General features: G+C 38.5%; 1 protein-coding gene across 1 annotated transcript in view; it reads right to left on the bottom strand.

Moving 5' to 3' along the window:
• LOC107191060 (carbonic anhydrase-related protein 10) overlaps window positions 1–24,593 on the bottom strand; it is a 113,522-nt gene extending 88,929 nt beyond the window's left edge. The window contains exons 1-2 of the mRNA XM_015580007.1: window positions 24,569–24,593; window positions 24,359–24,412 (exon numbers count right to left, since the gene is read on the bottom strand). Coding sequence (XP_015435493.1) covers window positions 24,359–24,412; window positions 24,569–24,593 — 79 coding nt within the window. The remainder of the gene's footprint in view (window positions 1–24,358; window positions 24,413–24,568) is intronic.
• Window positions 24,594–27,227: the final 2,634 nt, after the last annotated feature.

Below are 27,227 nucleotides of genomic sequence, written 5' to 3'. Positions count from 1 at the left end.
TGTATCGAGATATTATACAATCTAACCGAGTATACAATCAACGCTGGTAGTTCTAGTGTTAATTGGGAAGATGTTACGACGCCATGGAAAGTCGCTCTGCATGTTTGTGAAACGATTTCACGATTTAACCTTTCCAAACCTAACATTTTTTCTTTTGAGGAAAAAATTTTTTCGTGGAATTCCTTTATTCGAAGCAACAAGGAAGTAGGAAAATATATTTTTCCAACGTTGGAAGCAGCAGACGAATGAATAAGGTATATACTATGACGTAAAAATATTCCGGGTGAAAATAAAACACAAAATAGCTTCAGAACAAACGTTAAAATTATTGTACATTGCAATGTGCACTGGACCGGAGGAGGTTAACAAGTGAAAATTAAATGCATCTCCCTCCAACTCATTGCATTAACAATTTCTAAAACAAGAAAACATTTTTAACATTGGATCCACCAAATTTTAAAAAGACCATTACAAATGTCGAGGGGAAGTAAAGCTCGCGGTTCGAAGGTGTCGCAAAGGACGTTCGGATTCGGTCCTTTATCTGCGATTCTCATTTCAGCGATTCAAGGGATCGAGACTTACCTGTTCCGGGGGGGGAAGCAGGATGACATAGGAGAAAGAAAAAAAAAGAACGGAGGGAACGTTCGGAAATGGGCCGCGGCATTCCGGAAACGCACTCGGAATGTATGCAAATACGAGGGCGGAAGGATTACTTACGTTAAAGCATGGATAGCCGAGAGACCTAGTTCCATAAAATTCCCCGATCCCTTCCACATCAATCCCCGATATGCATGAAATATTCGGAAGAAAGAACGACAAGGAAAAAGAAAACAAAATGATTACACCTTAAAAGCGTCGATGCAGGTGGAACGTATCGGACGAGAAAAATAACGAGGAGACAGCCGGTAGTACACGCGAAACAAAAGCATGAATATAAGATGGCCAAAGAGCTCCGCGTGGAAAAGTAAAATATTTTCATGGATAACAACAACCTGCGAGGACGTTGAAATCGCAACGACGATGTGGATCTTGCGCGTTCATTATTCACGAAATTTCTGATAGTAATCGACGTTCATTATTTCGCCATCGATCCGACGTGGATCAGTTGTCTCGATTCAGGACTTTCTCGATTGAACGGGAACACGTGCAAAATATTAATTAATAATTGTTATTTCACTCGCGACAGGCGGTGAAATTATTTCGATCGACGAAGAATTTTGTAATATACACGTAAATGTGAAAAATTGATTGAAATGGAACGATTAAGTGGTACAATTACATAGTAATTGTAATTTCATGTTGGATTGCAGTATTTGGTGTAGAGCAGTGATGGGCAACTCAGCGCCCGCCAAACTCACTAGCGGGCACAGGGTGCAGCATGCGGGCATATGGCAGTGGTGGGTGAAATGTGTGAATGAGAGCACGTATCTATCATTTTCTTCACACACAAATATGTCGTGAATCACGACTCGTGACTCGTGATGTGTCCTGCTTCGCAACCCCTCCACAGGAGTCCAACATCTATCGTATGTCCCCAAGAATGAAAATCTCGACGACAAATGTATGAAACTATTCCATACGAAGCTTTGCACATCGTACGGAAGATTTACAAGTTACAGAAGATGGAATTATTTTTATTGTTATAAGTCTGAATAATATTTAAGCCATGTTTTACTGAATTCATGCACATATTGTTACACATATATTGTAAACTCGTATATATATATAAGTAGTATTTAAGGCAATTGTTGTGAAATTTATTCAAATACTATTGTAAATTGTGTATTTTCATCAGATTTTTTCAATGAAAAACAGTGGTATTTATGTGTTGTTTATTAAGCCTATCACTACGACTATCTCATATTTTCCCATAAATGTCCCATGAATTCCCAAATTTTTCCGGTACTTTTCTGAATCCAAGATGGCGGAAAAACCGGTCCGTTTTTAAGTTCTGGAATTAGTTCCAATTTTTGCCACCAATTTTTGATTCCAGGAAGACTCTCGTTTTCGCGGTAGCCAAGGAAGGAGATTTATCGGTTCCGTGAGAATACGGAAAGTGTCGCAGCCGATCGACGAGGTTCTCGATCGCGAGGGAATGTACGAAAAGATCGAGAAGACTTTTCGAAACCGTGGAGCCGATCGATCTGCCGATTGTCTCCCACTTCCGGTTATTCGAAGATTGCTGTTCGAGTCGCGGGAAAGGGGACCAGCTGTCAAAACAAATTAATCGAGGATATTAATGAGGCGGGCGAAGAGACGGAGGCTCGAGAAATTGATTAGAGGTCGGGATAATTAAATGAAGATTCCGACTGGCCGTGTCATATTCGCTGGACGTTTATTTATTATTAATACAATTATGGAACTTCGAGGAATATTGTAAAAATCGACGGCAAGTATCGATAGTTTCGTCTTCTTGGCTCGAGTTGATTGGAAAGTTTCTTTTCTTAAAGTGTTAATTGCATAATTTCGTGAGTATTATTAAATTGTTGATTTTAAGCGTTTGTGATAATATGATATTTAGTAAAAAAAATAGGATAATGAACTTGTTAAGACATTTGTTGTAATATAAGCTAGAAATTAAATTACTCACGAATATAGTAGGTATAAACTCGTGACGATACGTTCCATTTACAAAATTCAATTCGATCTGATCGATAATGTAAGTATTATCTAGCAATAATTCAATGTTCAATTCGCGCCTTTTAGCCATACGCTCATATACATATCTATCTGTTTTTCTTTAACACTGAACTAATTAAATTTTACAGAGCTCTAATAACGGGTTAACGCAATCTTTATTTTATTTCTAACCGAAGAAAACCATTAATAAGGGTAGTATATTCTAATATACAATTTCCAAAACTTTATAAATTTGTGAATCTTCATAACCACTTGCAGTACAACTATTATATTAGTACTGTATTTAAATATTTATCATTATTATAACATTTTTATTATTCACGAGATTATTATATTATTAATTTTTCTCTTGTCTTCGAGAAAAAGACAATGGAGAAATTAATTTTTATATAATTTCTGGTGTAAACTTGCACAAACGATCGCTGTATAATTATTATGTTAATATTGCACCTGAATTTTTCCTATTATCACAGAATTGTTACTAGATATACATGGAATTATGAGGATCTTATATTTTTCTCTTGTCTCCAGGAAAAAGACGAACGTAAGTTTCAGGATCAGCTGGATCCACGAAATTTTTGAGACTGTCAAGGCAACGAGAAGTTTGGTAACACATTCAGAGCTTCGAAGATTTGCAGCGCTCCCGGGACTTTCGAGCTTCCCCAGCCCATCACGGTTCGGATAACATTCGAAATAATTTTAAACTTCACATTGTTCTGATTTGGTCGAAACTTTCCGCGGAACTTGTTGAGGACCTCTTAGAGAACGTGTCCGTGGAACAAAACTCCATTTTAAAGGGAAAATATTTCACGAGAGGACGCTCACCACCTCTCGCGATGTTCTAACGTTACGATATTTATTGTAAACCTTTAGAGTCAGTTTACATATGTTCTTCAGTCATTAGTAACTGTTAAATACGCTTGAGAAATTGAAATAGTTTAACTAAATATTTAAAACAGATGGTATACTAGAGATCTAGGAAATTTTTAAAAAGTTACCATTTCATACAACACTCTACAAATTTTTAATTAACCAGATATTGAAGGCTTGGAATAATGTTGGTATAATTAATGTGCATAATTTACATATTTATGCAAAGTTTCTAATAGGGTTTTATTGATAATTTTCTCAATGAGTTCAACGATTAAAACTGAAGCGAAAATAAATGTTTTATTAAAAGTTGTAATAAAGAGTAGACAGTATGGCAAAAATACCAATGGAAAATGATAAATTAGAAAATAGTGAATAAACACTCTCATTTTTCAAATTAATAACAATATGTTTTCTGTGGTGAAATAGCTTAATATATCATGATATCAAATTGAAAATTACATTTAAATGTATACGATTGCATTAGAAAAAACCTAACAATTTTGTGTTTCCTGTACAACTATTTACAAGATTATGTCTCCTTCGAGATCATTTTACTTTCATCGAATTTGATCCATATTAAATGAAGCACTCTACTTGAGATTAATACTTTCTCCTTTTTTTCTTGTCCAATTTTTTGATTTACATCTATTCAAACAAAACCTGAAAAATACAAAGAATTTTCCTGGCGAATGGCACTTACCTCGGTTCTTCGAAAGTCGAGCCCTGCAACTTCCAACTATTATTTTGTCAAAAACCAATTTAACTTCCTCTATTACCATTGATAATTCGTCATTCAAGAAACATTTTTGTTAAGTATTGTGATTCATAATTAAGTATAATACACGTATAACATAGCGATAAGGAAATGAAAATAAATTATTTTTTTAAAATAACCAATTCAACAATTGTTCATGTATGAGAATACAATAAGAAGGGAGAGCTGTTTCGAAAAACGTCGCGGTAGATCAGACTCGTCTCCAGGCGGAAAGTTCCGAAGCGGACAAAATTCCGTCGCGTCCCAATAAAAGTTTCACGGCCGTTAGAAACCCGCTGGCCGAGTCCTCGTCACGCGAACGGTTAAACTCGAGATTATGAACGACAGATAACCACACGCGAGATGAATTACTTCGTGAGCCACCCCGGGGAGCTGGGTACAACGTCCACGGATTACGTCTCAAGTCTTCGCGTCGTTCAGGTTGTCGAGCGTTCGAATTAATTACAACGGTTTAATTAATCAACGTCGTTTCATCGCGCGCGCGCGCGCGCACCGAATCCCGGCGACCAACCCTAAATGATAATGTTCGTATAAACAATTTGATTGTCGAGTTTCTGTCAGTTTGCTTGTTATGAGATTTACACGAGTTATATTGTTTTGAAGTTTACATATGATATGAGTTGTATTCTAAGTCTTTGAATAGATCGAAAATGTGAAGTTCAGATTTTTTTGTGTCTTTCTTTGGTCAGATTGTATGGAACACTGTAATATACAGGGTGTTTTGTAAATTAGCGTATATCAGTTCGGTGGTCGTTGAAGGATACAAGAATTGTACAAAAATTCCATGTAAGTTTGCCTTCTTTGGCCCTGCTTATTATATGTTAGTTATACACAATTTTCTACCGAACCAATTTATAATACTAAATCTAAGAAACAAATTGATTTGTAAATTTGTATACTTTTAAGAACATGTCACTTTTATATTTATATTACTTTTTCAATTCCAGAATTCCTCTAGCAAGGCACCTTAACCATACTCATAGCACCAAGAAAATTCTCTCAAAGTCAGATTCACATCTCAAATTTCATTACAAAAATTCTCTCAACATCATTCCATCTATATACATATATATTATTCCCGTACATGGCGTATCGTTCGATATTCCCAATTTAAACGTATCGCGTACCGAAATTCGATACAAGCTCGTACCAGGAACAAAAAACGGGGGGGTGGTGGTGGGAAAAAATTGCGAAACTCGGTAGGGAGGCAATTAATAGTAACAGCCCGGAATTACGAGCAATTCGAAAAGCTGCGTACAAACAACGCGAACGAGCTTTCGAAGCTTACACCACCGTTTCATCCCCCACCCCCACCCTTCGTGCGATAACGATATCGGCCCCGATCCACACACAGGTTCGCGAGAGCCCCAGCACAGTTTCGCGTAGAACACGTCGATTTACACACCGTCGCTGTCGCAGTTGTAAATTCGTTAATTAACTAAGGTAATTGCTCCTGTAGCACGGTAATGCATTCGGTGGGCAGCTCCCGCTCGCCGAATAGCCAGCGACACGCATCACACGCGGGACGGCGAGAACAGCGACGCGAACGAGTTCAATTTGAAACGTAAGCAGCTGCCACCCCCTCGGCGGATGGGGCGCTGAACTTCGACATTTTGGAAAATTCGTAACGATGGTTTACATACGGTATCGATCGTTGGTTATAACGATGTTTCGTAGGCGCTGTTAACAAATTTTATATTTACTAACGATCTTGGAAATTAATCAATTGCTCATAGCTCTGAAGTGGTATCTTCATGATATGAAATATACAGGATGTTTCGTGGGTAATGTTCAAAATTTTCATATTTACTAATGATTTTGGAAATGAATTATCCACAGCTACGAAGTGAAATCTTTACGACACCAAATATACTGGGTGTCTCACTAACTTCGTTCACCTTAAATATCTCCCTTATATCAAGTAATGAACGAAGATATTGCTGAGAGAAATTGTACGAGTGCAAGAAAGATATAACTTGGTAGCAACAGTTTCTTTACAAGTGAAGGAGTAGAGATTTGAAGGTCAACTTCGTTCTTTTTAAATTGAATGTCCAACTTTGTATGGTTATATTCGATAGAATAGAGAATTCTGATTATAAAAGTACTAAGGTATATTTATCCTAAAACTGATCGTACCTAAGATAATCCGAGTATGTCCGTCTTGCCTAAGCAAAATACTGGAAAGGCATAGTAAACTCGCGATAACTGCCTACTGGATATATACCTTTTAGGAATCCCCCTGCTCACATGTACTATTCTGTCGCCTTCTTTAATTACTAATTCGTTTGTCGATCGAGCTGCGGGAACATCCCACATGCCATTGGCTCTCGATAATTACCCGTTCCTAGAACTGCTCGCCTCTAAAGTCCCAACAGCGGGTATTTATCGCGAGTCTACCGTATTCTGAATTTAAAATGTATTACCACCATATAGAAACTACATTAAATTACGTATTGGTACATCTAATAATTAATATCAAGAATTGCAATATTTACAACGTAACTAATTCCCCCTTATTTGTCAAATAATGTAGTACTTAAAAATTTGCCTCCTTCTCCAAGAGATTAAAATCCTCCAGAAGCATCCAATAAAAAAATGTACTCCAGTTTCGAACTTCCAACGAACGTCCATCGCACAATACCTCTTGTAGTGCCTTCGATTTCGTTAATAGGTGAGCCGGATGTTCCATGAGACATGCCGGCAAACAATGAGAAAATTCGTGCGCACGCGAACGAACAAAGTCCACGCAGCGTCCGGTCGGATTAAATTAACCGAGAGTTCGAGGAATTCCGAAGACTACTTTGTGTCCAATTAATTACGAAAACTTTCGACGGAAGACGGACGCCTCGCTCTAACCGGTTTCCGCTTCAACTTCTTCTGTTTTTTTTTTCTTCCCTTCCTCTCTTGTTTTTCCCGGGAAACTTGCGTCATGGCTGCGCCCGGCACGGCGTTCTTCGTTTCGCCGATCGAGCGAGGATGCTTCCAACGAAAGGGGGGTTGGAGGGGCAGGGCTGGAGAGAATTTAGAAGCTGTAAAAGAAAATTTACAGGGCTGCGTCGGAAGTTCCGCGCGGAAAATATCGATCGAACGGAGGAGGGGTGCTCTGGGATGGAGGCGGAGCAAAAATGGCCCGTGAATTATTAATTAATAGAGCGACGCCAAGAAACGCTGCAAGTTCCCCCGGAAGAAAGGGAAATACAAGGCGAGCCGAAGGGGGTGGGGATGCACAGTTCCCTCAAAGTTTCGATGAAAAATAGACTCCCACAGACGGCTAATCTCCGGGCTGATAGCGCAAGCTTCCTTCAACCATTCCCATCCCCTCCCCCATCCTCATCGATATTGAATTCTTTAGCCTCGAATTTTCCGAGCGCAACTTTCATCAACTTCCGAATCCTGGATTCCGAATGATATGAAAGTCGAGGATGTTCGTCTGACATTTCGGTTTGGAGGTCCTTTCGGGATTGGTAGTTGTTGGTGTTTCATGCGTTGACCTTTTGGTTGACCGTAAAAATGACGGGGTAGTATAGTTTTATGATTCGGCTGTGGATTTTATGTATTTATAACCTGAAAAAACAGAACTTTCACGAATCGCGACGAGTTTTCTGGTTTATACTGAAACCAATTTGATACTTAAGAAAGAAAGGAAATTCTTTTTTCTCCTGTTTTAACGAATTTTAAATTAAAATTAAACAGAATTTCATTTCTTGAAAGAAGTAACCTGAAACTACACTGCAATAAAAATCCTCGATTATCCAGGGAATTTTTATTCTACCCCTGTTTATAGAAAAGTTAAAACGTATGTGTTAAATTGTTGACTAAAACATGAATTTGTACAAAAACCCAGTACTGTCTAAAGTATTTTTATGGTTTGCTAATCATCGAATAGAAACCAAAGAAGTTCACTCTGTTAATTGAATACCGCAAGTAATGCGCGTATTTATATATTCATGGAATAACTTAATTGAGAAAAGGACAGACAAGGATCTGAAATATTTTGTTCCCATCAATCTGTTCTATTTTACAGTGAATGTATCAAGTATTTACCGTGTTCATTCATAGTTTCAAGGGATCCATCAAGTGTTTCCTAGCAGCTGGTAATGACTAGCAATAATACGACTTTAATTAGACCGTGTAATCTGCCGCAGGACAGTTGACTTTTCTTTCCATTTGCGACGGAACGAGGCCCTTTCGCTCCCTGACGCCGAGCGAAACCCGGCAAACTTTTCGACGACTGAACACCCAGTTCCAACGGGGACGTCTCTCCCAAACAACTTTCCTTGATTAATTCCTGTAATTTTATTTGTTCTAAAACGGCGGACCTTTTGTCATGCGCCGTTACATTGTTCGTCGAGGCTCGAGTTTACGTTCACCATTAACTGCTGCACCGACCGTAAAAACTTCATTAATGAGGGAGTTATCAAAGTGTTGCCAAAACGAGGATTTCTGGAATGGATCCTGTCGAAGGACACAGAAACAGATTATCAGAATGTATCAAAAGAAACTGGAATAAATGTAAAATACTGAATCAAAGACAGAAAAAGAGCAAAAAAATTGGGTGACAGATAACGCTGTATTTGTTAATATTACTGTTTCTAAAAGTTTAGAAATTGAATTTTTAAGTGGAGATATGCATACGTAAACGTGTCTGTAATTCGTGTTATATGGCGGTGTTTATTTAATTAAACACAATTTCCTTTCTTAATTAATATTACGGGTGGCTACCAGTCACTAAATTTTATATTTTTTAAGAAACAGATTTCAAACTTCTTTTCAAAATATTATAAACTACCATAAAATTTTAACTAGGTCTGTTCCTTAACACGGATAACAAAATGATAAGAAGTCCAAGCAATGTTTCAAAAGTTGAATTTAAACCAGCAGCCTAAAATACATACACACCAAAAACGGTGTTAGATTTCAAACGACCAACAAAACTATACTACCCTCCACAATTCTTTAACCGTGTTACAGAGTTGGACATACACATTGACAAAACTACTAAACGAAACTGTCTAAAATTTAAGTCTTGAGAACATCCGTAGGACTTTCGGGACGGACGTTTCTAGAACATCCGAAATTTAAGTCTTGAGAACATCCGTAGGACTTTTGGGACGAACGTTTCTAGAACATCCGAAATTTAAGTCTGGCGTACGACTTTTGGGACGGACATTTCGAGGACATCCGAAATTTAAGTTTTGAAAACATCCGTAGGATTTTTAGGACGGACATTTCTAGAACATCCGAAATTTAAGTCTTACGAACGTCCTAGGGATGTCCAAAATGAACGTAGGACATTCGTATATAAACTGGACCTGAAACGGACGTCCTTAGGATGTACGGTGCTATCTGGATGTGTTACACAGAGGTTTTCCATAAGAAAAAATCGATTATGTTGATCACAGGCATTTCAATCCGTACCTCTGACAAGATCAATTAAAGTCTCGAAAGGCACCGTCTTTCCGGTTACCAGCTCCCAATTCGATCCTCCAGTTTACCATATTAAACCTCACGAGGCCACCCCTCCACGTACCGTCCCTTTGCCCCCGACCGTTTACTCGAGCTAGACGCAGACGAGGCCGTGACGAGGACCGTTGGGTAGCTAGTGAACGCGGCCGAAATTAGAAAAGTCCTCTGGAAGCTTGTTCGAAATCCGTGCGTATTTGCCCTCTCTACAGCACGTCCCCACTAATGTATGCACGCAATCCGGCCGACCAGCAGTGAGCTGGGATGAACCGACAGGCGGCGGCGAGGCGCCTGGAGAGTTGGTTTTCCGGAAACATATTCTATGCATACATGCATGTTCAACACCTGCGAAGCACCGAGAGAGAGGGAGCGCGCGCAGTCCGTCCGGGACGTGAAATTACGGCATTTAAATAATTTCATTTAATCTTTCCGCCGTCCCCGTTTCCTTCGTCTCGTGGCCAGCAGCTTCCTCTTGCCTCGTTGTTCCGGTCTCTTTTTATCTCTGTCCGACGTTCCTCTTCATAACTCACATTCGAAATATTTCGTTGTAATTTCGCGGTCCGCCGAAATAACGACGGGAACCGGGGAAACACCTTTCTGTGTTCGTTACGCGACTCGTTTCACGGGGATTAGCTGGTGAGCCGATTCCCGTGTCGCTATGGATCGGAAAAATGGAAGGGATGGATCGAAGTTCTGGGACCGACGATGTTATCTGGTGTTTTCGATCGGACATGGTCTTCGATTGCGGTTAATGGTGGAGGTCTGGGGAAGGGTATGGTGAGAGTCTGATGGTGTTTGGATTGGTTTGAGATGGAGGGAGTTGTTGAGATTGGAATTAGGGCGGTGAGTTTGTTTATTTTTTAATAGTAAGATTATACGGAGATAGAATACGTCTTTAAGGTTTCCAGGTTTTGATCATTTGTGTGATTATACTGGGTGGGGCAATAACTATGTACACTTTGAATATTGCCGTTATTTGTAATAATAAAACTTACACGATATAGAGGGGGGCATATTGTGTCACAAACATTTTCTGCGTGGGTGAAGGCATAGAGGAGATCTCAAGGTCATCTCTATTTTTTTAAATGGAATGCTATGTTTTTTTTTATCCCGATGTGATAGTCGGTGTTGAGACGACTTCAGCGAGCTATCATTGAAGGTCATGCAAGGTCAAATGTGGTAGTAAAATAAACTTCCTTACATTACTCGCGAACGAAAAAAAAATAAAACAAAATCCCCGATCATCCGTCCACGGTTCGTTTCGTCCAGTTTTTGTCCTAGAAACCGTGCCGAGCCTTAAGTCAGCACACTCGTATTCAGCGCGAAGTGATAAAGATGGAAAGTGGCCGGCATTTGCATGTTTTTATTTATATATATATAATATATATACGAAAGAGAAACCCAGCTGGTTCCCCTTCCCATCATCTACTCCGGGCTTCCCTTCCTCTGTTGTTTCTCCGTTCGAATGTTGGTCACCATCTGCTTTACTTCCTGCAATTCCAACGCGAGGGAGATTCGGGATATTGCAGGCACATTTTTGCATGTGAAAATTAGCGAGCAACAGCTTGCAAAGGAACGAATAGGGAAGAAACGGCGAGGACCTCAAGCACTGGCTGTCTCAATTTTTCCCGTGCTATGGATTTATACTGTGGACGCCTTATGTATTCATGAGAATATCTTGATAGTATTTATGAGGTGTGCCAATGGATGATCAGATAGTTTTTTTCGCATTCAGTAATTTTTTCATGAAATAATAAAGGTTACACGATCTTTTTACGGTATTCTTAATTGATTCTTTATATGAGTACTAATTCAATACTTTTTATTTTGTTTAGAAAATATCAGAAACTGTAAGTAATCTCTTCGACATTTTTTTCATCGTTTCACGCCGTTTTGATCAAATTGAAGACCGAGGAAATGTATACAGGGTGTCTTAAAAAACTCACTTATTTTGGGATACCCTGTATATAAATTATATCGCCATGTTTTCAAGTAATAGTGCAGTACTTATTGGTACTACCAATAATAGATTTTTTTATATTCCGTTGACCTCGATAATTTCTGTAACATATGACGATTCCTATTTGGTCCTCCATATAAACTGTTTTATGAAAATTTGAATTTGCATGAACGTTAGAAATTAAATGTAAATCTATGATTTACTTTTTGTTTAGATTTGTATCGTTATATTGCATTGAAAATTACACTATGCTTAGATGAATCATCGAATGATTTCAAATAGAAACAAATTTTCAATTTTATTTTAATGTGAACAGGGGTAATCTAATTCTCTTCATTATTCTCGTATATCCAACAATATGTCTTATCACAAAACTTCAGAATCTCATTTATTTACATCCAGATTTAGATTTATAAGCGTCTTTCTTCCGCTTATTCCATCCTCCATACTACATTCTTCATTTCTCCAACATACCATAAGAACATTATTTTCATCATTATCTTCATTCGTCGTCTGAACAAATTTAGAAAACTAATTATTACAAAGAAAAAAAAGGTTAATATTTCCAAGTTTTCATTAGCAACGTCGGAAATATCGAGACTGTACTCGTATTTTCCCTTATTTCGAAAGAAAGCCCCTGACAAAATGCGTCTGAATATTTCATTTTCCGCAACGAACGAACAAATCTGCTTTCGTAACGTACGCGCGCCACGTTTACAACCGTCGTAAAAAGCGTGTATTGTCATTCCTAAAAAAAAGAAAAAATCATCTACATCTAGGCCACAGTAATATTATTGTTTCTGGGACACTCGAGGAACGAGTCCTCCATCGAATTAAATATGGCGTACCGTTCAGATTCCTGTAGATCATTCGTAGTTTGTCCCCCTTATTTCATGCATCTTCTGTACGAATATTCCCTCCGTTCGCTCGAATATTCATTTGCTTCTATTATTCATGGGGGCTCGTCGTCCTACTTTCCCACTTTTCCAAACTCTTGTTACATCAAGCTACACGGGAATGTCGCGAGAGGACCGTCTGAAAACGTACCAGTTTTCTCGTCTGCAAACACCCAACCGAAATATTTGTATTCGAACAACGGACCTTCGGAGTGTTAATTTCCGGGGAAATTTTCGCCGGGAAATTCAACTTTCGTCGCGAATAAAGGTTTCCTGTTGCCGATCACGTATGTAGCTGCACACGTGTTAACATAACGAAATTTCCGTGGGAATTGTATGTGCGCATAAAATTGAAAGGAAATTCTGCAAATTACAGCCACGGTATATTCATTACCGCCAGACATTGGATAAACTGTGAAATGGAATTTACTCTCCTTTCTGCTATTGCGAAATGTTTCAGACCCGGTACATATTTCTTCGGGTGAAGTTTAATTGGTAGCAAACTCGAAAGACCAGGTGTACTTTGATTTGTTATTGATTTGTAAATATACAGCTTTTTGATCGTTTTGTAAATGCAAACGTTACTTTCCTGTAAAAATCAGCGATAGTGTACATGATACATCGATCTCTTTTCTTTCTACTCCATTTTCGTAACAATTTCACTTTTCAATGAGACAAACGTAAGATTAAATAAGACAGAAAAAACAGTAAATCAGATTTGTACACTTTTCATTAGGCCAGTTCTGTCGTTTATAAAAAATTACAGCGGTTAACGAATTAATAGATACGGTAAAATTTTTTATGAATGATCGACAGATTTAAAATCAAGTTATCAGTAAGCCTTGTTTAAGATATAACAAGTAAATTGAATTATTTATCAGCGTAATACTAATGGTGGAAGATTTGCGGCCAGGTCTCACTCCGTTTGGCGAATTAGTAGCATTCTCGAAATTCTAGCCCGAAACGGCGTTTAGGGGCGCGTGGTCCGCATAATCGTGCGAATTTCGTCATGGACACATGCGTGCCGACTGCTCCCCCGGTTGGGTTCCAGTAAAGGAGATCCGTTTTCAGGCGTAATGACACATAATCATGATTCGACGTTTATCCTTTCGTGGATTCCAAATGAACCAGAAGAGAATTAATTGCCTTCGACTTAAGTACCAAACATACAAACATACCGAATAAATATTAAAAAAAACAGCTATTGTAATTAAAAACCTGTTCCTTGAGTATCTTAGAAGTACCATTGAGATGCATAAAAAAACATAGAACCTGCCTGGAATGAAAAATATTTGGTTTCGAGTACATAGGATCAGTTGATTGTCCATTTATATTTTTATTTTAATCTCCTTGTATATTGCGTAAATGCAAAGATTCTGTCAGTTGATTTGGATCAATTGACTTTTAAATATTGATACTAAAATGTTAGTAGAGGTACAAAAGTAGTGGCTGCTGATTTTTCATTTCTATTGAGAAACTTTCATCCAATTTAGTGTAGCTTTTTCAAGAGTATCTAATCTAGAGAAGTTGTACAATTAGTTATATAATAGTGGTAGAATTGCACACTGAAACCGATAGAACTTCCAGAATTCATTTATATGTTTGTTATTTCTTTCACTTATACAAAAAAGATTTCTATGATAACGCAACAATGTCTGTCTTGTCAAAAATGTCTCCCATCGTCTCAGGCACATTCTACTCAATTGACATTTCCGTCTGACCTGATTTTTACAGTTCCGTTTCTTCTTTGAGAACACCGTAGAAGCTAAAGGTCTAATGTGACCCATAACAATAAAGGATATAATATCAAGCGCTCGTAACTCCATGAGATCGTAGAAACGGAATGGAAGCTATGCTCAAATGTCAGAGAAATGTTAACGTTCATGGATAATTTCTGCTTCATTCTGTTCCTGTACGATACTGTCTGCGTCCACAAGAAATTATTAGAAGAGAAATCCTTTTTAATTCTGTCCACGAATCGAATGAAATTATTAGGTTATTATGTATTTGGTTAAGATATTACATAGTCAACTTTATTCAGGCAGCATTAAACTTAGTATGAGTTATTATATCATTTCCATTCACCCATTTAACAATTATTTAATCATTTTCGAAAGCTTACAGCAGAAGTTACTTACGACTGAATCTAATATTTATATTAAAAATTCTTCCCATTTTATTATACAGATAAATGAACTCCTAACAAGGCGATTATTCGGCCAGGAGTGTATAGCTGAAACTTGTTTAATGTTACTAATTTTCAACAACAGTAGAAATGTAAACGATGTAATTGATTTTAACACTGGACGTACCAGCATTGAATGTACTCTAAAACAAATATAGAACTTTATGAATAAATTGTTCGATATTCACTACAAAGAACAATTTATTAACCTTGTTAACGGTTCTGGTAGGTTCGAAATAAAAAGAAAACCTAAATAAACAGCAGAAGAAAATCTAGTTACTTAACTGAAACTCCAGTCGCATATAAAAACACATTACCCCATCTCTCCCAATCAACAATCAAACACATTATTCAGCGTCAAGCAAGCACAATATCTCGGTAAGTAACAATTTCCTCTCAATTCCATTGTTAAGATATTACCACTTTGTTAATTTCAGCCGCAAAAGACCCACGATTAATTCAGCCCTCGACGTCGGTACGGTACATCCAGTGTTAAAAAAAAAAAGAAAAAAGAAATTCATACAATAAACCATTAAAATATTAGAACCATCCGGTTCGTTGGCGGAAGACAGCTGAAAGGATTATCAAGGTTCGGCTATCTTGTCCGGTTTTTCCGAAACCAGGCCAACGCGCATTTATTTGTTTCTGGTGGATAACAAAGGGCCAGCGGGATTGTTGCTACCCCATCCTGCATCATTCAAATTTGTAGAATAAACCGCGCCGTTTTTCATCAACACACGGGGGCGTGTTTCAAATGGTAACGAAGCCCCGTGGAGAGGCTTTTCATAAAGAGCCACCGGTTAATACGTTCTAAAGAGAGCAGGCGGTAACGAATACATGCACACTCTTGGCCGGCCGTTGCTGGAATATCTGAAAAATTCATTTTGGTCCGGTGGCGAGCGCGTGAATGGAGGTAGTGACACGGACAAGACAATCCCATTATGCCTGGAAGAATTCCATTCTGTTTGAGGAGTTGCTCCTTTATTTCATCCCCCTCACTTATTTTCACGCCTTAATTCGGTACACAATGGGATTAAGGTTCGTACCTCCTCGCGGAAATCACCACTAAGAGCTCGATAACTCTATAAATAACGCCATCGTGTATCACTTTCAAGTGGTATTTTTGTCAATTCGATCATTCGGTCGCTGCGTGAATGTCCGTCCATTAGATTTTTGAAGGATGAAATAGTCCAAATTCAGAATGAATCAAGGAATGGTCCCGAAGTGTAACGCTGACTTTTTGATGAACGTCTGAGGAATGGTAGAACTTGAAATATCGGAGAGCTAATGATACTCGGTTTTGGGGACAGATGGTCAATACTTTACGAGTTATTTGATGGTTAAGTTACGGTCTATATGGATCTTCTCGAAATGTGATTGGTGGCTGGTGCCAGAAACATATGGCTACATCTACTAGAAGCGATCTTTGGTGGTGTTATGGGTGTCTGGTTACTGGTGTGTTCTCGTTTTTATGAACACAAAATCTAGTCGGTAATTGAAGCGTATCGCAAGCAGTAAATATTTTTAATAACATTAAATTGTTGTTCGATGTATCTTTGAAAGTGTCGGAAGTTTTGCAGCAATTTAATGCATTAAGTTCACATGTACACTATTGGTCAAATGTATGGGATCCGGTCTGATAATTAATGAAAGAGAAAAATATTATTGTGCAAAGATTTGATAAAAGTAATGTGTTAAAATTGATTGGAAATGATTGGTATATACAGGGTAGACCACGAAACGTGATAAGCTTTGATTATTCTACTGCTAGCTGTTCGATCGAAAATTTGTTGGCCAATATACAGACTCCTTTCGATTATTGTCCCGAACTCGGGTCCATACCGGGACAGTAATCTCATAGGGAAGAATGCTTCAGACCCTCGTATATTCGTTTCTTGCCCGATGTCTGAAAATTGTACAGAATCAGGAAAACTATTTCCAGTAACAAATGCTGCAGCAATTCTTCATTACTGACAACGATTTTTACTACCAACACTGTCATTATTTTTGCATACACTTAATAAACAAGCTATTTAATTCGTAAAAAAAGGGGACATTATTTTTGCCATACTTGTTTACGTTAGCTCCAAGTAACTTCACTATGCCAGTCTACAAACGGAAAACCAAAGAAACATTTCGAACTGAAATACCACTGCAGTCTCGTTGAAAAAAAAACAGTATATACATACACCCTCGCATTGAAGATGAAACGGTAGGAGCGCGTTAATTGCCTCTTGGAAAAAGCTGGCTGTTTTGTAAATCGAAGTCCGGCTACATTAATCACCCGCGTTGTCAGCGCAGAAACGATAAAACCGTCGATGGGGGACACGGTATCACGGAATTCCATCACCGAGAATATCGAGACACGTTCGACGTGAGAATTCTGTGCACCGATGTTATTTACATGCAATTATTTTTAATTATTGCCTGTCTCTTGTACTTCGTCGTTCTTTCCACCGTTTCTTTGTCCTCGGGAAACGTTAATTGTCGATCTTCGATATTAACATTCGGAGAAGGGACCAATTTTATTACGATTGTCAGCCCCACCCGCCCATCATTTGTCTCGTATAGGAATTATGTAATTGTCGTTGCACATCGAACGTTTTTTATCGTCTTCTGCGATCGATGGTCCTGTGCAACGTGATTCGAGATTTTGAGAAATACAAAATGCACAAATTTTTTCATGGAAAACAATGTACTTTTCTTCAATTTACTATAATTTTCGTTTTTTTAAACCCCCTCGTGAACCGAGAACTATAAGGGTAAAAAGCGTAAAAAAAATCGAAAATTTTGAAGTTGGATTATTCGTATGAACTGAATCATACCCACCATTTGAGGTGGTTAAAAAAAAAACAGGTCTACGCCACTGCACGCAGATACCATATTTGTAGTAATTATTAATTAGTTTTATTAATTATTACTTTTATAATGCAAAAAAATAAATCCAATCGGTCTAATAGTTGTCTCTCAATCACACACAAAACATTGACCACTTTTTTGTGCCAAGAAACGTACATGGCCCCTTAACGAATTCATGAAAGCTTTTCACAAATAGCCGACAATGGGAATCTTTCTCGTTCGTGGATAAGTCGCGTCGATTGGACCACTTCCTGTGACATTTCTCTGGATACGGTCATCTTAATCCGGCTTAAAGTTACTTTTAACCTGCTCACAGCATTTGTCCACTACAGTAGACGCCTATTTTCTCACTTGAGTGACAATATCTGGTATATTTCTTGCCGATCGACAGTACGAAAGTTCTTTAAATGACATTCAAACATTAGACAAACACATCGTTCATAAAAAATATTTCTTTTAAAGTTTTGAACAGTATTAAAATGACAGTTGGTTCTTGTTTTTACGAAAAATATTGTACAAAAGGGCTACGCCTGTATATATATTGTAAATAAATAAATAAATAAATAAACACTGACTAGATAAAAAATTTCGAATAACGAATAAAAGATAAAAAAAGAGTATTTCGTCATTTTTAATTGTTTAAACGTAGAAATTTCAATTCTTATAATAAAATAATACTTCTTTATGAATAAATCGACATTTGTCGAACGATTATTTAATTTCAATAACTGTTTAACTTTTTGAGGCACAGTGGTATGAAAACTGTCCCACCTTCTTTATACCCAACTCGCATAGTGGAACGTTATTCATACCACCTTTAAATCGTGGAATTACTAAAAATAAAACATAATTCAAGTAGAATAATATTTTGACACATTTCATACAAAAAGATGTATGTGCAACTAGGACGACACTTTCAGATACTGCTGCTTTTCACTGTGTATTATTCAAATAAAATTCTGCCCAAATCTGGCGTCTGGTAATCCAAATATGTAATTCGTACCGGATTACTTGCACGTTAGAAACGTACGGGCGCCCTTTCAGGAGAAAATATTTTTAATTAACTCCCTTATTTACGAGCTAAAGTAAGATTCCCACTTGCGCAGGCCGTCTGCGGGCGCGCATTTAACAAGTGTATCATTAAGTCCCGTCGGATATGTCAGAGGGGGTGGGAAAGGTAGGGACGAGAGGAGTGCTCTCTTCCTCGGGCGGCAGAAATTTCATTTTCACTTCGGAATAGTACTTCCACGGGGCCGGAAAAGTGCTCTTGAACCGTTCGAGCAGGCCTGGGCAAGGCTACCAGTTGCGTACGACCAACGCAAAAGACGAGAAGCTCCCCGTGGTAGAGACCAACTTAATCCGACCCGTGGAAAAGTTCCGCGGTATTGAAGCTTTTTCGTTCTCACTTCGTCGAATATTCCCATCGACTTTGCACCCCTCCTCCTCGTATTTCCTCCCTCGTCTGGCCGCTGAAATTTTCTTTCGCCCTTCGTGCCTTACAGAACCTCATCCGAGAACCTGATATTTTTTCCCTCCCCGTTGGTTGTGCCTTGATTTTATTATTATTAGACTGTGGATTTTTATGCAAAATGACATTTTATAAAGTGATTCGTGAAGACCGGAACAAAAGTGGAGATTTCTTTCCTCCCTTGAGCGTGGCATTGGGTTTAGAACGAAATAGAAAATTCGTTTGCGTCCGATGCAAATTTTGATTTTTATACCGTATTTCGGAGAGCCCTTGTAGGATATAAATGTATGAAATCTAAAGTCTAATTATTATAAATCAAGAAATTGTTACTAAGTTTATGTGAACGATACTTTGCGATAGGTACAATTGGGTTATAGAATTTATAATTATTCTATTTAGGGCGCATAGATGGATTAAGCAGTAGTTCACTAGAATTGAATTTAATTCTAGTGACTCTGTTATTCGATACCCTGTAAAAATAATTGAAACAATTTTATATATTTTGCAATTATACCAAAACAGTGTTCAAAGGACTTACTTATTTTCCATTGACCGAAAAAATACAAATCGACAAACAGATTAACCGATCGAATTAAAAGTCTCACGACACTTCAACAACTTCATGGAAATAAATTTGAATAATGTTCAAAATGAACTCCAAATTACTATTAGGTGTACCAATAAGTAATCCACTTTTTGCACAAGATCATAATTGGTTCACACGCTAGTTTTATACAGCGAAAATTTTAGAAAACATTGTCAATCTAAAATATCAAATAACGAAGGACAACAGTGCATTACCTGCAGATGCACCGAATAATAATTACGATCAACAAGTTCTCAATTTCAATTCTAATCCTTCAAAGGAAATTTTCTAACCAGATCCCACCAGGGCACCATCCGAAACATTAAATTTCATTCGCCATTCCCTGTAACATCAGTCACGTACGTCCCGTCTACATCAACATCCATTCTTCCCTCGTCTTATTTACCCCCGGCAATATTGACTCTGCAACAAATTATATTCCTGCGTCGAATACCGTGGCTCCGCTTCATATCTTTCCCTCCCTTCATCTCCCCACCCCGTCAGCGTTTATATATTATACATTGTATCGTACTGCATATATATATATATATATATATGTGTGTGTGTGTGTGTGTGTGTGTGTGTGTGTGTGTGTGTGTGTGTGTGTGTGTGTGTGTGTACATATATATAGACGAACGGCGCAGTCGAGGTCTAAAGCGATATTTTTCTCGGGACCAGGCCTGGAGGTGAAATCAAGGATATGCAGTGTACGTACGGATCGACGACGAAGGATGGCTACCAGGCATATATATCCGCGTAGGGAGTCAGTTATTGGTTGTAAAATGGCCGGGCCATCTGTCCTTGATATGAGACCAGGGTGCACCCTAAGAATCCACTCCTGACCTCCTACACCCTGCGACCGACGATAAGTCACTGGGAGTCAGTGAAACGTGTAACTGGTGACAGAGGAATTCGATAAGAAAAAGATTTATAACGATCTGTGGTCGTTTCTTCATTAATGGAGGATGAACTTTATGCGCTTATACTGTCTTCTCTTTGGATCGAATGGGCCAAGTTATGCAGAAGGCTATCTAACCCTGAATGACTTGAAATGAAGTAAATTTAGTATTATGATTTTAATTTTAAGGAAGTAGCTTTGTTTTTATTGAGTATATTTTATTTCTTCTTGTTGTCTTGCATGGTTCTGCTGATTTAATAGTGAGTAGTGTAATTTATATTATTTTTAATTATCTACAGATAATTTTAATTTAATTTTTTATTTTCTATGGCTTGGTGATTTTAATAACTGTATAATTTAAGAGTTGTTATACGGGTGGGAAATTTCTTTCAAAATAAAAATTGTTTAATTGTACAATTGTACTCAGAGTTTCAAAGAGATTGGTTTAATTCTTTCTTCACAATAAATTCCCATAAATTCGATCATTTTTAACTGTTTATACAAAGCTCCTCCGAGAAAATACTTCTTGAAGAATACTGAAGACATAAAAACCTTCTTAACCTTCTCAAACCCAGTTCACATTGCAATGTATATACAATAATTTTAACATTTGTTCTGAAGCTATTTTACGATTCTTTTCCCAAATCTTATTTTTATAGAGCACATCATATGCATTGCAATGTACAAATGGACTAAAAAAAGACTTAAAAAAGCTTCAGAACAGACGTAAAAATTATTGCAAAACCGCACGGTGCACTAAGTATGAGGACATTAAAATACTCAAAAGAATCTCACAAAACAACCCCATCAATATCGACAAAAATAACAGAACTAAACGCACAATACAAATTCTACAAATGTAAATGATATTTAGGCTCGAATCAAGGTGCATCGATGGAAACGCAAAGGCCAAAACAATTTCATCTCACGTCCTCGTTTACCAGATTAATAAAGGTACGAAAAAAGTTCATGCAACAAACTTCTGTTTCCCGTAACTCTGCTCTCGGATCTTGTTGTTCATCAGACACCGAGACTACGGTTGAGATATAAATCGCGAGGGACGAAAACGTTGATCAGTTTCCATCATAGCGGACGGCGGCGGCGGTAGTGTGGAGCCTCCTAATTTTCTTAATTTTAAGTTACGAGGCCATCGAGTGGCTCGTGGCGCCGCGCCCGGCACGAATTTTTTAATCTCGCCCCGGGTACGGGGTCGCCGCTATTTTTATTAAAAATAAGACGGCCGGGGCCGATAGGGGTCGTGCGAGCCTCGAGTGCCTTAACTTTACTGTTTCTCCGCCATGCGAGCCAGCTGCCACAAGAGAAACAGTGCCGTATACTTGGTTAAGGGGCGTCCGTATAAAGCGGCTGAAAATTCCGTTCCGCTACTCGTTCCGATTTCTTTTTATGGCCGAAAAACTTCTTCGACAGCGCTCTCTCTCTCTTTATATTTGCTTTACTGGAATGCCTTGTAAATTGTTATTGACGGGAGCAGTAAATTGATTTAGAAAATATCAGGTTGATTTTGTTTATTGACATTTAAGATATAATTCACTATTCCATAAAGTGTTAGGTTGTCTAAGGTGGTTAACCCTTTCCTTCCCACTGTTGGCATATGGCTACGTATTTCAAATTATGAAATAAAATATTAGTATCATGCATTTTTTAGTTGAATACGGTGGAGCCCAAAGAAGAGTAATGTTTTTCATATCTGTGAGTATAGGTGCAACAAAAGTGTTGCAGGTTCCTGAAATGAGTCACTCGTGAGGTGATTTGGAACAACTTTTTCTTTAGCAAAAATGTTCTCCGAGATTTTGTTAACGAGATATTAACGAAAAACCCCGACCAATCAGAGCACGAGTATGTCGGTCGTGCTCTGATTCTTCAGGGCTTATTTTTAAAGAATAATTAAGTCAATTGAATTCAAGAATTGCGGGGGTACGAATATTTCTGTGACTTGTTGTATGTGCACAGTATCATTTAACAACCATATACAGTGATTCCTCGATGAATGCGACACCCCTGTGAACCCAAACAAAACAGAGTAAACAGAAGCTAAGCAGAGGCTCAGCTTCGGGCAAAAAACAAATTTATGAGGGTCTGAAAACCTCTCTGCCTTACTACAAATATTCCGAAGTGCACTCGAGTATGTCGCACTTATCGAGACATTACTGTAGTTCCACTTAAAAAGTAGTAAAAATTTCATCTCAGTGGTTTAAGAGGCGAAAATATTATTCGAAATTCCTCAGAAAACAATGCTGGTCGCGACATTATTCATTTTAATCACCGCAAATTTTATTCTCAACAGCCGCCAAACAATAACCCCACATCGTCAATGCAAACCCAATTTTCCCTCCACAAAAGTTATAAGATCAACATAATAAATTGCCACAGACTCGTTAAACGAAATATTTCCTCCGATTCGATACCGCCGATCAAATCGTCATATCACGGAGTTTCCAGGATCTCCTCATAATTTCCCCCGCAGAGAAAGCGACGATGCTGCCCGCGGTATTCCCACGAAAGTCCAATGAAACGAAAGGAAAGAAGTTAAAAGTTCTCGCGGAGGCGGGTGGGGTGGGATAGAGCTCGTCGACACCGCGTTTCTCCTCTGCGATGCAAGTTTCTCACCAGATAAACGGGTTTCTAAGGCATCGTCGAACTGTAACGTATTTCTGTAATCGTCCCCGGAATATCATCTCGCCGTAAAACTTTTCCAATATTAAGCTTCCCCCCTCGTACCTGGCTGGCAAAACTGGAAGGGGGGAAAAAAGAGTTATTTTCAACGTTGAGTCCATCCCGATATCTCATTATTCCGCGAGAACCCCCTTCCCTCCTGACGTCGAAGACCACGGAGTCGCTTCGACGGGAAATCGACGCGATCGATCGTGAAATCCTCGAATATTAATGGAAATTAACTCGCGCGCCGATTAGTTTCTCTTTCCGCGAACCCTTCTGCATCGTCTATCGATTCCCCCCCCGCCCGATTACACAGCCGATTACTTTGTTCGTTAACTCGGAAAATTGATGAAAATTTCCTTTACAGATATCGTACAGGATATCTCTCGAGGCTGTACGGACGTGTTGTATATGAGAAGCGTGAAATTAGTAAATGTATACATTTGCTAGTTAATGTACGAATGTACGTACGATTTTAGAAGTATGAACCGACTATAGGAATGTATACTATTTTTAGTAAACGTATTAATTTCAATGCAATTATTATTCATGAATATAATAGTAAATAATTCATTTGAATACGTTTACAAAATAATGCATAGATTTCATACAACACGTTAGTAAAAGCATCATATTGAATGTATAATGTTTTAAGGTACAGTAATCCTCGATGAGAGTTCAAAGGCTCCTCGGCACTGACAAAGAGAGGTCCTCAGGTGTAACGGTGACTTTTTAATTAAGTTTAGCTCAGTCAGAGAGTTTGGGATTTGAAAGCTTATGATATTTGTTTCAGCCACATACGGCTATTAATTTATGAAATATTTAATGTTCAGTGTTCAGAAGCCTTCGAACATAAATGTATAGTATAATAAATGAAAATTAAATATACTTTAGTTTTTAAACTATGAGTTGAAGCTTTTAATAAACCACCCATCATCCGTTTATTTACCCACAGTAATAACAGTTTGTAATAACTGCGAAGGAAAACTGCATCTTTGCCTGACATCTGTAAGGGAAAGTTCACTGTCGGTCACCAAAGACCGACGTGACACTCGATGTGGTAAACCGATGATTCTTACCTGAGATTCCGTCGTAGGTCCACCACTCTTCCCAACTGGTATCGGTTTTACATTCTGCAAAATAACGAAACGAATTGTTAAAGAAATGTTTGCGATTTTTATATCGAATAATGTTAATCCATTGAAATAGATTGTATATAATTATGTAAAGGAATTCTGTGTTAAAAATTCCCACTTGGCGTTGAATACATTCACTGCCGTGACGGTTACCTGTGGCCAGCAGTGAGCTTTCCATTAACGCCTCGTCGATCACGAGTGACCGCCATTTCGACATACAATGACTCAATTGACGTGAAAGAAGAGGCGGTTGAAATATTTACTGAATGCGTTTAAAACGTATCAATAATCAACGTACATTATTTCCCTCTATAAAATTACATTTTGTTAATCCCCCATCCGATATTATTGTATTGATATTATTATTATTCGGTGGCGCTAGTGAAGTCAATCGCCAAATAAAACGACTTGAAAATGTTTAAGACATTCACAAATAGGACAGATACTACAGATTGCAAAAAAAATAATAAGTGGACAGTAAATTATTTCAAACGTTTTTTAATAGATGTTTCCTCCAATAACCCGTATGATATCAATTATATAAAGATAAAATTTCATTATATATTAATATTTACATAAGAAAATTTATACATTGCTTTAAGAGGAACCAAAAATTGATCTGTAAAGTTACTATACAATTGCTGCAACAATGACAGAACTCAAAATTTTTAATCTTATTAGTATAAAAAAACCAGTTGTTGTCTGTCCTTTCCATTGGCTGAATCCTTGAACTGAGCTTCCAAAATATACCACGCCAGGACAGTCCCTTTAATATGATTTTCATCCACAATTATAGCGATCAAAACATTCGAACTCGTTTTCCTTAAAATCGTAATTTTTCAGTGACGTCATCATTGCAAATAAACGAGCGATATGTCTTTACATTTCGACCAGAGTCCCACTTAATGTTCATCGACTGTTCCCCCACAAATTACGCTAAACATCCCACAAACTACTTTCTCCGTTAAACTACTTCATCCTTACTTCATCCCCAAAATCGTCGTTTTAATTAAACACCATAAACGACCACAGACGTAGCCTTACAGGGGACAGGATGTGCCCTCGTTAAAGTGAGGGACCGTCCGCAGGGGTGTCGATAAATAAACGCGGCGTCCCGAAGGATCGTAGAAATCGTAATAACGCTTTACGGTCGCGCGAATAAAACACGAAACCCCACCCTGTAATCGTCGGGGTCGCGATATCTGAAAAATTCCGCGGACGTCGTTAAATCGAACGTGGAACGGGACGTGTCAGAGGGATGAAAGCTGGGGAGCACGATCAAATACGTCGGGTAAGAAACGACGACGTAACATCGACGAGCAAATGATTTCTGTGTTCAGGAAAGTAAAGGGAAAACCAGTTTTCCGCGGTAGACCGATCGGTGTTACATCTGCAATTTACAAGTTAGTCGACTCTTGCATCGTCCGCAACTTCCGGGGAAACTTCGAGGCTCCATAGCTTCGGATCGAGCACCAGTTCAAGGGAGTTCAGGGCATCGATCAATCGAACTTTCCCCGTGTCTAGTGGCCGATTATTCGAGAATGATTCGAAAGGTCCGAATTTTCCGGGAATATTCAACGAGATCGAATATCACCGCGAGATAAAATTGTTGGAAAAGTGAATATGTTGGTTCGGATGCAAGAAGATGGAATTGGTCAAGAAACGCACACAACGGACTAACTGACATGATTATAGAGTAGGATGTGATGTATGATAATTTTGACATCCCAATACATTCGTACAACAGATGATTTGAGGATTTATCGGATCCTTTAATAGTTTTTGACCCACAAATTCTAAAGTTACAAGATTCCTGCTCTCCTCTAAAGTTTGAAAAGTGTGTCTGAATACACCCTGGCTCTGGTGTCCAGATATGTATAAACGTCAGCGGTATAATTACAATACAACTAAACCCAAGAATCATTCATTAAATAAACAAAAAAAAAAAAATAAAAAAAGTATCGATACACTCGAACACAAACGAGTTAACTCGTCTCTCCCGTACAACAAGTAAAAAAAAACGACTCCTCGTAGTATCACTTCAAATCCTCGTCGAACAGAGAGAGAGTTTTCAGAGCCCGGAGAACCGGTCTCGACACCCTCAAAATGGATTTCTCATTTCGTCGAACGCTTTATCTTCTGCATTACCACCTCTCTTTCAATATTCATTACTTTTTCAATCGAGCCGCGCGCGCCGGCTGCTCTAGTCGTTTTTCTATATGCAAATTCCCTTCCCCCTGAGGCGGCCCGGTTTCATCGCAGAAGCGGTTTTAATGCTCTAAGCGTATCGAATAGTTCGAGATTCAACCCCCTGCCTCCCTCTCCACGTGAACAATTATTGCTTCGGAGCCCTAGTTGACCCTCGTCCACGCGATCACGTCAAACTCTTCCTCTTTCCACGGTCTCGTCGGGTCTCCACGGTGCCTGACCAAAGCGCGACCCATTCCACTTCGGACGGTGACCCATATTCGATTATCTGGATGCATGCCATCCAGTTCCCGTACGGCAAACTAATTGCCTCAAATTGGAAAACTTTCTCGGCCTATCCTGGTCCCATGTCTCCCTATCTCTATTGTCAACCTACACGTTCCTCCCTCACCCTTTCCCGCGTTCTCGTGTATCGCGATCTTCAAGAACGATCGTTTCGTGCCATGTCAATCGACGATACACAGGTAATTTTCATTCATTCTTGGTACTGGGCTTCTGGTTTCTCTGTTTTCGGAGGGATACTATCGGTGAGCGGTTGGGGTAGAATCGGTTTTAGATGGGGGAAGATATTGGAGAAGAGGGTTGTGGTTTTTGTGGGGAATTC

The sequence above is a fragment of the Dufourea novaeangliae genome, unplaced genomic scaffold, assembly GCF_001272555.1.
Source record: "Dufourea novaeangliae isolate 0120121106 unplaced genomic scaffold, ASM127255v1 scaffold221, whole genome shotgun sequence".
In the NCBI taxonomy this organism is placed as follows: domain Eukaryota; kingdom Metazoa; phylum Arthropoda; class Insecta; order Hymenoptera; family Halictidae; genus Dufourea; species Dufourea novaeangliae.
The sequence above is the reverse complement of the archived record's forward strand: the minus strand, read 5'-3'. Positions and strand labels throughout refer to the sequence as shown.